Source organism: Ostrinia furnacalis, unplaced genomic scaffold (assembly GCF_004193835.3).
Source record: "Ostrinia furnacalis isolate ACB-3 unplaced genomic scaffold, ASM419383v2 OfSCF3012, whole genome shotgun sequence".
Lineage (NCBI taxonomy): Eukaryota > Metazoa > Arthropoda > Insecta > Lepidoptera > Crambidae > Ostrinia > Ostrinia furnacalis.
In genome coordinates, this window is record NW_021133251.1 from 1,045,053 (window position 1) to 1,058,576 (window position 13,524).

Here is a 13,524-nt window from a genome sequence, read left to right on the forward strand (position 1 = left end):
AAGACTTTGACTCGACCATTTGGGAGTAACTGTTAGAGCGTCTACGTAAAGCGACTGCCTCTAGCTGCCATCGACTGATCCTCAAATGGTGTCACTCTTAGACTATTGTGCTAGGTCCATCTATCCTTGGCCAGTCCGTCTGCCGCTGGTAGCTGGTCTAGAAGAGCTGTGGACAATGCCGCGCGGCGAGTGGGTGCTGCGCTGGCCGGGGCAGGTGGTCATCGCCGGCTCGCAGACCGCCTGGACGGCCGGCGTGGTGGCCGCCATCGAGGACTACCGCATGGACCAGTTCTTCGAGGAGAACCTGCTCATGGTGAGTGGTGGAGGGTGCAGGTGGTGGTAGTTGGCTCAGGGAGAGGTGGCGACGTGATAACACTGCGAGATTCTTCGAGGAAAACATGGTATGCTGATGGTAAGTGGAGAAGGGTGCAGGTGGTAATAACAGACTTGGGGAAAGGTGCGAGCGATGCATGGACCAGCCTGTTCAGTCAGTTCTTCGAAGAGAGCCTGCTCATGGTGATTGATACAGGCAGTTCCAAGATGGTGCTCATCATCTAGGTATCTCCAAGTGTGTTATCAATAGCACGTTTGGAGACAGGTACGAACATGGACCAGTTCTTTGAGAAAGAAGTGCTCGTGGTGAGTTCTACAGCTAGTTGTGACAATACCATGTTCGAGCAGAAATGTGAGCGAAGCATTGACCAGCTCTTTGAGGAGATCCTACTCATAGTGAATGGCGAGGACTGTGGCATATGATCAAAGCACGCTTTGGTGAGTTGAGAGTTGCAGGTGGTAGTTGCACGCTCGGAGAAATATGTCTACGTGAAGCGACTGCCTGTCGAGTGGTCCTCAAATGGACTTAGTCTATAGTCTAGTTACACTAAGATCCGTCTACCTTTGGCCAGTCCGGCTGACACTGGTAGCTGGTCTAGAGGAGCTGTGGACGATGCCGCGCGCCGAGTGGGTGCTGCGCTGGCCGGGGCAGGTGGTCATCGCCGGCTCGCAGACCGCCTGGACGGCCGGCGTGGAGGCCGCCATCGAGGACTACCGCATGGACCAGTTCTTCGAGGAGAACCTGCTTATGGTGAGTGCTGGAGGGAGCAGGTGGTGATAGTTGGCTCAGGGAGAGGTGGCGACGTAATAAGACTGCCTCTAGCTGCTATAGAAGATTACAACGTGGAGAACCTGCTTATGGTAAGACCTACAGCTTGCAGGTGATGATAGCACGCTCTGGACGAGGTGCAAATGAAGCTCTGGTCCATACTTCAAGAAGAACCTGCTCATGATGAGTGCTAGAGGCAGTTCAAGGTGGTGATCATCATCTAGGTATACCCACGCGTGCTATCAGTAGCACGCTTGGAGACAGGTACGATCATGGACCAGTTCTTTGAGGAGGAACTGCTCATAGTGACTGACAAGGGATCTAGCAGATGATCGAAGCATGCTTTAGTGAGTTAGGGTTGCAGGTGGTGATAGCACGCTCGGAGAAAAGTGACGTCGTAATAAGATCGCCTCTAGCTGCCAACGGGGACTTTGGCTCAACCATTTGTGTGTCACTGTTATAGCATCTACGTGAAGCGACTGCCTCTGGCTGCCATCGAGTGATACTCAAACGGTGTCACTCTTAGAGTATAGTGCTAGGTCCGTCTATCCTTGGCCAGTCTGACCCTGGTAGCTGGTCTAGAAGAGCTGTGGACGATGCCACGCGCCGAGTGGGTGCTGCGCTGGCCGGGGCAGGTGGTCATCGCCGGCTCGCAGACCGCCTGGACGGCCGGCGTGGAGGCCGCCATCGAGGACTACCGCATGGACCAGTTCTTCGAGGAGAACCTGCTCATGGTGAGTGGTGAAGGGTGTCAGGTGATGATAGGACGGTTGCAGAGAGGTGATGACGTGATAGGACCGCCTCTAGCGGCTATAGAGGACTTCAGCGTGGAAAACCTGCTTATGGTAAGTGCTACAGCTTGCAGGTGATGATTGCACGCTCGGGACGGCGTGAAAATGAAGCACTGGCGCAAAAAGAACCTGGTCATGATGCATGCTAGAGGCAGTTCCAAGGTGGTGATCATCATGTAGGTATACCCACGCGTGCTATCAATAGCACGCTTGGAGACAGTTGTGGACATGGACCAGTTATTTGAGAAGGAACTGCTCATGGTGATAGCACGCTTAGAGAGAGGTGTGGCATCTTAATGAGACTGCCTCTTGCTGCTGCAGAGGACTACAACATGGACCAGTTCTTCGAAGATAGTCTGCTCGTGGTAAGTGTTAGAGGCAGTTGAAGGCTCGATAGTTCGGGGAGACGTATAAGTAGAGGCTGATGAAGGTAAAATAACCAGTTTCTCTGTGGTTGAAGATTCCGAATTTGCTCATCACTTCCCTTGCCAGTCAATAGCTGCCAGTGATTAGTGTCTCGTCCTTTTTCATCTTCTTATTATGTTCCGTGTCTAATTGTTGCGAGAACATTCATCATAGCTATTCTTGACATAGCCATTTGTTTCAGCTGGACAGTCTTCGCGGACTTGTAAAGGGCGAGCTGACATTCTTCCAGCGCGAGGTGGTGTGTGCTCTGATCGTGATTGAGGTGCACGCGCGTGACGTCACCAGGACGCTGGTGGATGAGAACGTGAAGAATGTGTCTGACTTCCAGTGGACTTGTCAGCTTAGGTATGCATTTTTCGCAAGTTGAATCAAAACATTTGCCAACAGGCTGGCCTAGCTTGTTTGAAAGAAAGAAACAATTATTACGATGAAAATAACAAGAAGGATAAATAAGGTATAAAAGGAAAGAAGGTGTTGGCACCAAAATATCAGTAGTCTTTTTCTGGCGTTGATCAATTACTAAAGTAAGGATTTTTAAAATGTTTGTTTTTTAAGACATCCCTCCTAGCTCTTTTAGGAAGGCTAAATATAGATATGCTTAGGTGGGTTCACCACAATAGTCTAGACGCTCTTAGGGACCCAACTAGTATTCTCCGGAATTGGCAGTCGACCTAAACTGTTGAGCTAATGTCACCTTTCATTGACATGTTTAAATTCTTCCAATACTTGAAAACTTGTGCAGGACCGGTCTTTGTGGAAATCCTTGGGGGAGGCCTTTGTCCAGCAGTGGACGTCTTTCGGCTGAAACGAACGAACGAAACTTGAATACTCCACCAGGTACTACCAAGTAGTGAAGCCAATGTACGAGTTTGAGGAAGGCGAGTCCCGCGAGATCTACCAGGATGAGAACCGACTAGACACGGCGCCTTATTACCGTCAGTTCAGCCAGAACTACTGCGACGTTAAGGCGCTCAACTCAGTGTTTAAATACTCCAGCGAGTACCTTGGGAACAGGTGATAAACACAGTCATTGTTTTCGTATTATTGTTGTATTTCAATTTAAAAACCCTCGTGCGTTGCTCAGACTTGCTCACCCTAGTTTTCGATACAGAATCGCGCGCGGGTCCCGCGCTAGTTTTAGCGGGGGCCCTCGGTCTGCTGTATGTTCTCACAAATCTCATTCTAATTGGTTTTACTATTCTATATGACTGTATACTAGTAGCTAGATATAAGTCGCGTTATGCAAATAATTTGTTTACTAAACTCTTATTAAAGTTTGGAAATAAAAAAATGGTAATATTTCGCAGTATTCTTGAAGTGACCCTGGCTTACATACTTGAAAATTTTCGCAATGACCGAATGATTAGCAAATGACCTTTCGTTTGCCGGGCAACTAAGCCTAAGCGTAAGCCTAGGCGCAGACCATCGATTTTTCGTCGGCCAATAGTTTAGTCTGGCAGTTGATCGGTATGGGCATGTATGGAAGTACGCACATTACAGCGATCTGATTTGGCCGATTCTTCGTACAAATTAAAATCGGGCCCAACTATCGGCCAACTAAAAATCGGTGGTCTGCGCCTAGTCTAAAGGCAAGCGAAAGATCGTGGCTACCTATCTATAGTGTCCATTTGCAGTGATAGCTCTTAGTGACAGTTCATAACAATACTTATCACAGTGGGCGGCTGGTGATCACGCCGCTGACCGACCGTTGCTACCTGACGCTGATGTGCGCCATGCATCTGTACTTCGGCGGCGCGCCCGCCGGGCCCGCCGGCACCGGCAAGACTGAGACCACCAAGGTACATCAGCCAGACGATATCGCATCTAATGTGTATTGTTATATGGTCGAGTTTACAACTAAAATGAAACTTGTCTGATTTGCTGCTGAATATTCAACTCTATTCTGTAAATCTCGCTTGTCGTTGTCCCATCGGCCGTCAGCTCTGTGTCCTATGCTTCATCATCATCATCATCATTTCAGCCATAGAACGTCCACTGCTGAACATAGGCCTCCCCCAATGCTTTCCATGTTGATCGATTGGGAGCGGCCTGCATCCAGCGCTTCCCTGCTACCTATTACGATGTCGTCGGTCCACGCTGCGTTTTCCGGTACGCGGCCTCCACTCCAGAACCTTGCTGTCCCATTGGCCGTCAGTGCTGCGTACTATGTGCCCTGCTATTTCAGCAGATATCGCAGCGTATGTGTAGTTTTTATATGGATGAGTTTGTAGCAAAAATGTAGGTACAGTCCGTGTCAAATAGTTCATGACACCCGAAGTAGCCAGAAAGTTCGCGACACGCCTCTGTAACAATCGGAAGAAGGTTGTGTTGACAACTTTTTGTGTCATAAACTATTTGATGCTTACTGTACCTATGTCTGTTGTGCTGTCATGTGCTGGACTGTAAAATATTCGTGTGTGCTATGTGTTCTATGTTCTACGTGCATGCGTGGCCTTCTATACTACGTGATTTTATAATAGTTTTTACTTATTATTTTTAATAGGATCTGGCGAAGGCTCTCGCTGTGCAGTGCGTTGTATTCAACTGTTCAGACCAGCTCGACTTCATGGCCATGGGAAAATTCTTCAAAGGACTGGCTGCGTAAGTGATATTTAATAATTTTAAACTTGTCGACGCTTGGACGAATTATTTGAACGTCACTCAATGGAATAAACATGCTGAATTATTTTCTTTTTAAAATTAATTAATGTAAACCTATGAAATGGGCAATATTTTTATAGCAATATGATATGTCGGAAGAAATTAGTGCAATATTACATAGTCTGGTTGCTTGCAATGTTGCCGACTGCTGTGTTAGAGCTACATAGCAGAGAAATATGGCCTGTTTTGAAGACCCTTAAACTGAAATATAATTTTTGTGGCAGGTCTGGGGCTTGGGCGTGTTTTGACGAGTTTAACCGAATCGACATCGAAGTGTTATCCGTGGTCGCTCAACAGGTACTATTAATTAAAGTATATTATCCCATATTATTATCGCGTACCGGAAAACGCAGCGTGGGACGTCCACCTACAAGGTGGACCGACGACATCGTAAAGGTAGCAGGAAAGCGCTGGCCGCAGGCCGCTACCAATCGATCAACATGGAAAGCATTGGGGGAGGCCTATGTTCAGCAGTGGACGTCCTATGTCTGAAATGATGATGATGATGATGATGATCCCATATTATGAAAACGAAAGACCTACCCTGATCGCAAGCAGAGTATTGGGGAGGCCTATTTTCATTTTTTTCAATTGACGTTTTGTGGCTGAAATGATGATGATATATTTGTTTATTGTATATATTTGTTTAAAAAATACTACAAGTAATATCGATACCAGGTGGTGACTATTCAGAAGGCTCAAGTGGCTCACCTAGAGAAGTTCATATTCGAAGGCTGCGAGCTCCCTCTGAAGGCGTCTTGCTCCGTCTTCATCACCATGAACCCTGGATACGCGGGTATGACGTCATCTTTCACGATAATGTAGATGACCATAGAGTCCGTAGTCTTTCTGCTAGCTTCAATAAATCTAATCTGTTAAAGTTTCATCCATCCGTTCGGAAAATATTGTTAAACAGTAATAATTATCCATACATCCTCAAACACTTTATTTTATTTTTTGTACTAGTTGATAGAAATTTCTTTTTTGTATGTTCGTCAATCGTTTTGCTTCTTATATGTACCTTAAATGACTGACACCCGTAATCACAAACATTACTATGAGGTCTCACAGTGAGCGTGGACGCACAGGGTGACACACGAACCAATCACAGTTCTATTCAACGCTCTGCGTTCGATTTGCTGCTTCACTTTTGAATACGGGCGTGAATGTTATTGAGCCATTCGATTAAGAAGTTTAATTCAATGAGGGTTTTCGCGAATGAAAAATCCGCCAGATGGCAATACGTAGACGCGAGGTCCAAATGCTGCATGATTGGTTATTTTTGACATGACATTGACAGATATGTCAAAATCCACCAATCACGCAGCAGTCAGACTCCACATCCCCGTCCCGCCATCTAGCGGATCTTTCATTCGCGAAAACCCTCATTGAGCTCTCATTGACACCTGTGCATTATATCTTGTATTGTGTATTGTGCCAAATAAACAATATTCTATTCTATTCTATTCATTATAGAATGCAATAAATGAATTGTATCGATCTACCTCCATTTTCAAAAATAAATTGATTTGATTTACCTTCAGGTCGCACGGAACTCCCTGACAACTTGAAAGCGTTGTTCCGTCCGATTGCCATGATGGTGCCGGACTATGCTCTGATCGCGGAGATCTCTCTGTTTTCGTACGGGTTCTTCGAGGCCAAGATCCTGGCTGGGAAGATCACTACTACCTTCAGGCTGAGCTCGGAACAGCTGTCGTCACAGGTCAGTCGCACTTGTAACATTTGGAACCTTCAAGAATATGGTACTTTATTTTATTTTATTTATTAGGACAACCAACAACACAAACACGCATACATGGAATTACTATAACTAAAAGTGTTTAGATCTTAGTGTAGTTCATCATCAATAGCCCTTTACAGTCCACTGCTGGATTATGAACCTCCACTTTAGTGGAAGATTTTGCCGTAATCTCCACGCTTGGCAGGCGGGTTGAAGATTGCAGTTTAAGAGATTAATGTTTATTAGAGAGCGCTGCTGCCCGTTCTCTGTTTAATGGGCAAGTCCCTAAGTTGCCTCTTACGATACCCGCGGGTATAGTAAATGTTCATACTACTAGTTATTTGATATAGGAAGTTAACCTTCTTGAGTTTCGAAATCGCGACAATCCCATAGAAGGCATAGACAAGCTACGATGTCACGTTTTCGCAAACGAAATAATACAAATGACATTATACGTCGCGCAGCGAGAGTTGAGGCGATCAATACAAACAAAGATTTGTTTCTGTTTATGTATTTGTATACCCTTGCCGCAATGACGTAATGCGCAGCCTGACAAGCGCTTTCTGTCTGGCTTGCACAATCTTTACACTTGATCTGCTTCCAGGACCATTACGATTTCGGCATGCGTGCGGTGAAGACAGTGATTCTCGTGGCCGGCAACTTAATTCGTCAGATGCCAGACGGCGAAGAGCGGCAGATCGTGCTCCGCGCGCTAAGAGACGTCAACGTGCCCAAGTTCTTGGCTGACGACCTGCTTCTGTTCAACGGTGAGTGAGTGACGTCATAGCACAGGCTACTGCTGGTGACGTCATCCGCCAGAAGCCGGACGGCGAAGAGCGGCAGATCGTGCTCCGCGCGCTAAGAGACGTCAACGTGCCCAAATTCTTGGCTGACGACCTGCTTCTGTTCAACGGTGAGTGAGTGACGTCATAGCACAGCGGCTACTGCTAGTGACGTCATCCGCAAGATGCCAGACGGCGAAGAGCGGCAGATCGTGTTACGTGCGCTAAGAGTGTACGTTACTCCAGCTGGAAAGTAGCTCCTAGAGTGATATGAGTAGAACGTATAATTAGTTCCCAACATGGTGTAAATGTGCGCCGAATTAGAGATTAGTGCGTGCTGTCGTTTTGGTACAAAACGAAAAAAACGATTCCTGCTGGAGTAACGTTGTTCTAGCAGGAAAATTCTAAACAAATGATCGGAAAGAGAAAAACTGTGTACGAGCAGATAGCTTATATTTGTTCTATTATGTGAGCTGAAAATGTGATTTGTGCGTCTTCAGGTTTTTGAGATATTGCATTTCCTGCCAGGGTAACGTTTTGCAGAATGCTCTATCTCAATAACCGTTATATGTGCGCCTATAGAATAAACACACACGAGTAGCTCTTGATTTGTGCGTATATGTGAAAGAAACATGTTTATGAAAATATTTATAAATATCAAGTAGTCGAGCTTTCTTCAAAATCCGAAAAAATCGTGTAGCGCCTGAATAACAAAACATACAAGCTCACTGAAAACTGTATTCGATCCTTCTTAAGACGTATTATAACCATAGAAAGTTTCAAAAACGCACATTCATGGGTCATTGAATAATATCACTAAAAGTAATTACGACGGAGCTATAACTTTGACGTCAAAATACAAGGAATCAGCTACACCAAGATGAGCGGATGTTAACCGTATAATTAGAGCGTTTATTGAACAAATATAAAATACAATATTCAACTTAGAATGTATCGCTTAAAAAAAGATATGCATAAAAATATCAAATTGTAAATACCGGCTGGTTATCCGACCAAATTCGAATGCATACAAAAAAGCGACGGATTCATACTTATCGACGACCTTCTTAACTTTACACACGAACCGGTTGAAATTAGTTGTACGGAAGTACACTGAAGTAGAAAATAACCAGTAAAAAAATAAAATGTAATTAAAGTATGACATTTTTTTTAAGAATTTAATATAGTCTATAGTTAGTATGGTTGACATAATAATATAATTATTGGACAATTTTATTGATCCTGCTAATATTATAAATGTGAAAGTTTGTATGGATGTCTGGATGTTTGTTACTCTTTCACGCAAAAACTGCTGAACGGATTTTGATGAAACTTTACAGTATTATTGTTTATAACCCAGAATAATATATGTAAGTATTATAAGCTATAATTTACGACGATCTGTGAAACTGAATTTCACGCCTGTGAAGCCGCGTGCAAAAGTTACAGGGTGGAAACGATAAGTGATCTCACTCGGTTATTTCTAAACTATACAAGATATCAAAAAAATAGTTACTGATCCTGAAAGTGCTTCGTAAGTTCTATCAAATATGTAGTACCAATAATAGGTGACAGAATAATAATATAGTTATAGTTAATAGACGTTTTGTCCCCCGATTCAAAAATCTTGCTCATAACGCGTACCTACCTACACTTTAGGATGAGAAATAGCCGTAAATGTGGTAAGAAAACTAAAATTTTGTACAGTTTTGACTACTATTGTCTTGCGTAAATTGGGCGCATTCTTTGAAATATTTGCATAACGAATACTATGTATGTAAGTAATAAAACTACTTAACTTATTCAGTAGCGGCGTAAGGGGGGGGCGGTGGGGGCGGTCCGCCCCGGGTGCCAAGCATCAGGGGGTGACAAGTCGCGCAGATTAGTACTCACTGGCACATCTGCATGGCAAATCTGCGGTCTATAGGGGGTTCGGCGGTCAATGAAGATTCAGATTTCGTGACGTTTCCGCACATAGATTTAAATAATAGATACCGCATGTCAAATACCTAAATAGAATGAAAAGTATGAAAACGAGCGTGTCATTCTTCGTTATCCATAAGAGTAGGCGCACACCGTTGATTTTTACACTTGCGAGCAAAAGTATGGAATCACTTACATGAAGTTGTTTCCACGCGATCTTGTGTACTAACCAATTTGTTAGTAACAAAAAAAGTTGCACCATTTTAAAGATTAAACTTTTAACTTTAAATTGATACCAAATTCATTTAAATCACACCAGTATTTAAAAAGATATCCCGGCTGATGTGAAGAAGTAAGGAAAAAGACATGTATCAACTGTTTGATACGTCGCGAGTTGCGGTCTATTTACCCCCCATAAAAGCAAGTGTTTTCGGATTTTTGCTTTCACACGTTGATCCATACACATCTCCGCTTCTTTTGACACTTTACCTGGGCTTCTACACCTTCAGAAGCAGCACAAATCGTTGCACTATTGCAAGAAGGGCTCAGCCAGCGGGCTGTCGCACGTCAGCTCCACATAAGCCAGTCCTGGGTTTCGAAAGTTTTAAGACGCTTTTGGGAGACTTGTGGCTTTATCCCGAGACCAAGTTCTGAACATTGCCGGTGCACATCGCAGATTCACATATACGCACAAATCAAGAGCTACTCGTGTGTGTTTATTCTATAGGCGCACATATAACGGTTATTGAGATAGAGCATTCTGCAAAACGTTACCCTGGCAGGAAATGCAATATCTCGAAAACCTGAAGACGCACAAATCACATTTTCAGCTCACATAATAGAACAAATATAAGCTATCTGCTCGTACACAGTTTTTCTCTTTCCGATCATTCGTTTAGAATTTTCCTGCTAGAACAACGTTACTCCAGCAGGAATCGTTTTTTTCGTTTTGTACCAAAACGACAGCACGCACTAATCTCTAATTCGGCGCACATTTACACCATGTTGGGAACTAATTATACGTTCTACTCATATCACTCTAGGAGCTACTTTCCAGCTGGAGTAACGTACACGCGCTAAGAGACGTCAACGTGCCCAAGTTCTTGGCTGACGACTTGCTTCTGTTCAACGGTGAGTGAGTGACGCCATAGCACAGCTGCTATTGCTGGTGACGTCATCCGCCAGATGCCTGACGGTGAAGAGCGAATCCGAGCGTCATTATTGTAGTTTTCGTGTGCACTCATGGATAATTTAGCGTGTACCTACCGATAACACTCAAACATTAGCGGAAGAATGGTGGGGCGTGTCTTCGTGGATGAAACGATCTATAGTACGTTTTTCCCACAATCGCCTCTTACTACAACCAAGGGAAAGGTGGGGGTGGTCCAATGAGGGCTATCGTTTTTATACTTAACAGTTGGCACCCCTGGCGATTGACAGGACCTTACTCTACAGTGGCGCCATCTTGATGAGTGCAAATGCGATAGACCTCCTACCACTTTAGCGCTCACCAGTTGGTGCCACTGTCTTCGCGACTAGCAAGTGACAGGACCTTACTCTACAGTGGCGCTAACTGGTGAATGCTAAAACGATAGCCCTCATTCTACTCTATCAGTACCACATGGTTCAAAGTAGACATAGAGCGTGAATGTGTCATAAAATATAATGTTTCACAGCCATTTGTTAAGCAAGATAAGCGATGCTTTGCGTCACTTGATTTATGACTGAAATGTTTTAACATTCCAGGTATTATATCAGATTTGTTCCCACGTGTCGAGATTCCAATCGTGGACTATGGCATCATGGAGCAATCCATCAGGAATATACTCGTGAAGAGGGGATACGATGATCTTTACAGTATGTTCTATATTTTATTTCGGACTAGCGGCCTCCCGCGACTTCGTTCGCGTGGATCCCGTTTTATGTTGAATTTTGCAAACTATCTTAGTGAGCACCTACGTTCTAAAAGGAACCCCCATACAAAATTTGAGACTCCTAGCACTTGTAGTTTCTGAGATTTCGAGTGAGTCAGTCAATAGTTCTTAATTTAGAGGATAGAAGTCAACGTAAAGTTTGTTTTCAGCGTTTATTTTCAAAGTGATCCAACTCTACGAGACGACGGTCGTGCGACATGGACTGATGTTGGTTGGCCCCGCCGGCGCTGGAAAGACTAAGGTAGGGAAAACTGTGCCATTAAGTATTATTATCTGTTAATATTTTTGCCCGCGTGAATATCGATTTGTAATAAAAAGTATTTATCTTGCGCTGACACTTTGTCCTTCTACCTTCTTTCGAAAACTGGAAGAAAAAATATACTATGTTTTTCGTGGGTCTATACCAGTCTATATCGTAAAACAATCCATCCTTTTTAATTAACTTTATACCTACTAAAATTATAAATGTGAAAGTTTGTGAGGATGGACGGATTGTTGCTAGTTTTCATAATTATTACCATAGTTTTTTTATTACCATTATTTGTATTTGTAATGCTGTTGGTTTGCAAGCTTTCAAGAGGAGAGCGTATCTTCACCTTAAAGGCCGGCAACGCACCTGTAACGCCCCTGGGTCTGCGGGTGTCTATGGGCGACGGTAATCACTTACCATCATGTGATCCATCTGCTCGTTTGCCTCCTGTCACATAAAAAAAATATATAATATGAAGTCTTTCTGTGGCAGACCGAAATTCACGCAACCGAAGTCGTGGGCAAAAGTTAGTATCCCAACTTCCCAACTAATATTATAAATGCGAAAGTAACTCTGTCTGTCTGTCTGTCTGTCTGTCTGTTACGCTTTCCCGCTTAAACCTCGCAACCGATTTTGATGAAATTTGGCATAGAGATAGTTTGAGTCCCGGGAAAGAACATAGGATAGTTTTTATCCCGGTTTTTGAAACAGGGACGCGCGCGATAAAGTTTTTCTGTGACAGACAAAATTCCACGCGGGCGAAGCCGCGGGCGGAAAGCTAGTAAGAAATAAATGAAATGTTAACCTTACCAGTGCTATGAGATCCTCCGCGATGCTTTGACTGCGATCAAGGGCAAGTTAGCGCCGGATGGGTTCCCGTTCACGCCGGTACACACCTTCGTCGTCAACCCCAAGTCGATCACCATGGGCCAGCTGTACGGGGAGTTTGATATGCAGACACATGAGTGGTGAGCACTTTGTGTAGTTCTTACTTTCTTAAAATACCTCGCCAGTGCTAGAGATCCTTCGTGACGCACTTACAACGGTCCAGGGAAGGCTATTGACGGAGGGGTTCTTAGATTCCCTGAAGTGATGACTGTTGTGACTGTGGGGTAGAAAAGTTCTCGTATCGTAGGCAGGCCTCCCACTGAAACAATCTGGTGAAAGCCGCGCGGGAAGCACCTAAATGCGGGCAGCGTAGGACCGGTCCTTGTCCAGAACCTTGAGGGAAGCGTTTGTCCAGAAGTCGACGACAAAAGTCCTGAAGGAAGTACCTGAAACCAGCACAGGCTCATTCTTTCCCCAGAACCTTGATGAAAGGCAGGCCTTTGCCCAGAAGTGGATGTTGAACCGAAGGAGCATTACAACCCCATGACAGTAGCACAAGAAAACAGAAAGAGGAATCATTGAACTGAGAAGTGCTGCCTTGGCTCATTCGCGATGTCCAATGTAATGTTCTTTTGTTCTTTCACTCTCCAGGACAGACGGCATCCTGTCGAGCCTGGTCCGCGGCGGCATTGCCGTGGAAGACATGGACAAGCGCTGGTACGTGTTCGACGGGCCCGTCGACGCCGTCTGGATCGAGAACATGAATACTGTAAGTTTTACTACGAGTATAATCTTTGTTTATTTTTAAGCTATAGGTTTAGCGCTCAGTCAGGCCTGACGTATGGGAGCGCCACGTAAAACGGGACTATTCCCACCTCTCATTCCCACCGCTGCAACTCCTGTGTAGCCAGGATCTACAGCTTGACCGCCAATAAAAACCCAACCAGTGAAGGTCAAGTTTGTCCCTGAGGAAAGTTAACTGTCATTGGACCCGCAACGAAATTCAGAAGAAAATAGGAGGAGTTTGAAGTTAAGGTTCGAGGTGCCACGGGAGTGGTGACATTGATATATCATGACGTGACAGGG

At 44.6% G+C, this 13,524-nt stretch overlaps 2 protein-coding genes across 2 annotated transcripts; both read left to right on the forward strand.

Annotated features, from left to right (window-relative positions):
* The first annotated feature begins 946 nt into the window (after nucleotides 1–946).
* On the forward strand, nucleotides 947–3,337 carry LOC114356970 (dynein heavy chain 1, axonemal-like). The gene is made up of 4 exons (XM_028310371.1): nucleotides 947–1,107; nucleotides 1,662–1,836; nucleotides 2,501–2,664; nucleotides 3,157–3,337. Exons 1-4 carry the CDS (start codon nucleotides 947–949, stop codon nucleotides 3,335–3,337), a joined length of 681 nt encoding a protein of 226 aa, XP_028166172.1.
* Nucleotides 3,338–4,015: 678 nt separating this feature from the next.
* LOC114356971 (dynein heavy chain 1, axonemal-like) lies at nucleotides 4,016–13,259 on the forward strand. Its single transcript, XM_028310372.1, has 11 exons — nucleotides 4,016–4,118; nucleotides 4,823–4,920; nucleotides 5,205–5,277; nucleotides 5,659–5,776; nucleotides 6,525–6,703; nucleotides 7,326–7,488; nucleotides 11,173–11,283; nucleotides 11,510–11,601; nucleotides 12,424–12,578; nucleotides 13,090–13,207; nucleotides 13,254–13,259. Exons 1-11 carry the CDS (start codon nucleotides 4,044–4,046, stop codon nucleotides 13,257–13,259), a joined length of 1,188 nt encoding a protein of 395 aa, XP_028166173.1. The 5' UTR covers nucleotides 4,016–4,043.
* The last annotated feature ends 265 nt before the right edge of the window (nucleotides 13,260–13,524 follow it).

Coding starts and splice junctions, on each gene's coding strand:
- LOC114356970 (XM_028310371.1), top strand. CDS start 947: ATGCCGCGCGCCGAGTGGGTGCTGCGCTGGCCGGGGCAGGTGGTCATC. Junction 1,108..1,661: donor AGTGCTGGAGGGAGCAGGTG/GTGATAGTTGGC, acceptor ATCCTTGGCCAG/TCTGACCCTGGTAGCTGGTC. Junction 1,837..2,500: donor TCGAGGAGAACCTGCTCATG/GTGAGTGGTGAA, acceptor CATTTGTTTCAG/CTGGACAGTCTTCGCGGACT.
- LOC114356971 (XM_028310372.1), top strand. CDS start 4,044: ATGTGCGCCATGCATCTGTACTTCGGCGGCGCGCCCGCCGGGCCCGCC. Junction 11,284..11,509: donor GGGATACGATGATCTTTACA/GTATGTTCTATA, acceptor GTTTGTTTTCAG/CGTTTATTTTCAAAGTGATC. Junction 12,579..13,089: donor GATATGCAGACACATGAGTG/GTGAGCACTTTG, acceptor TTCACTCTCCAG/GACAGACGGCATCCTGTCGA.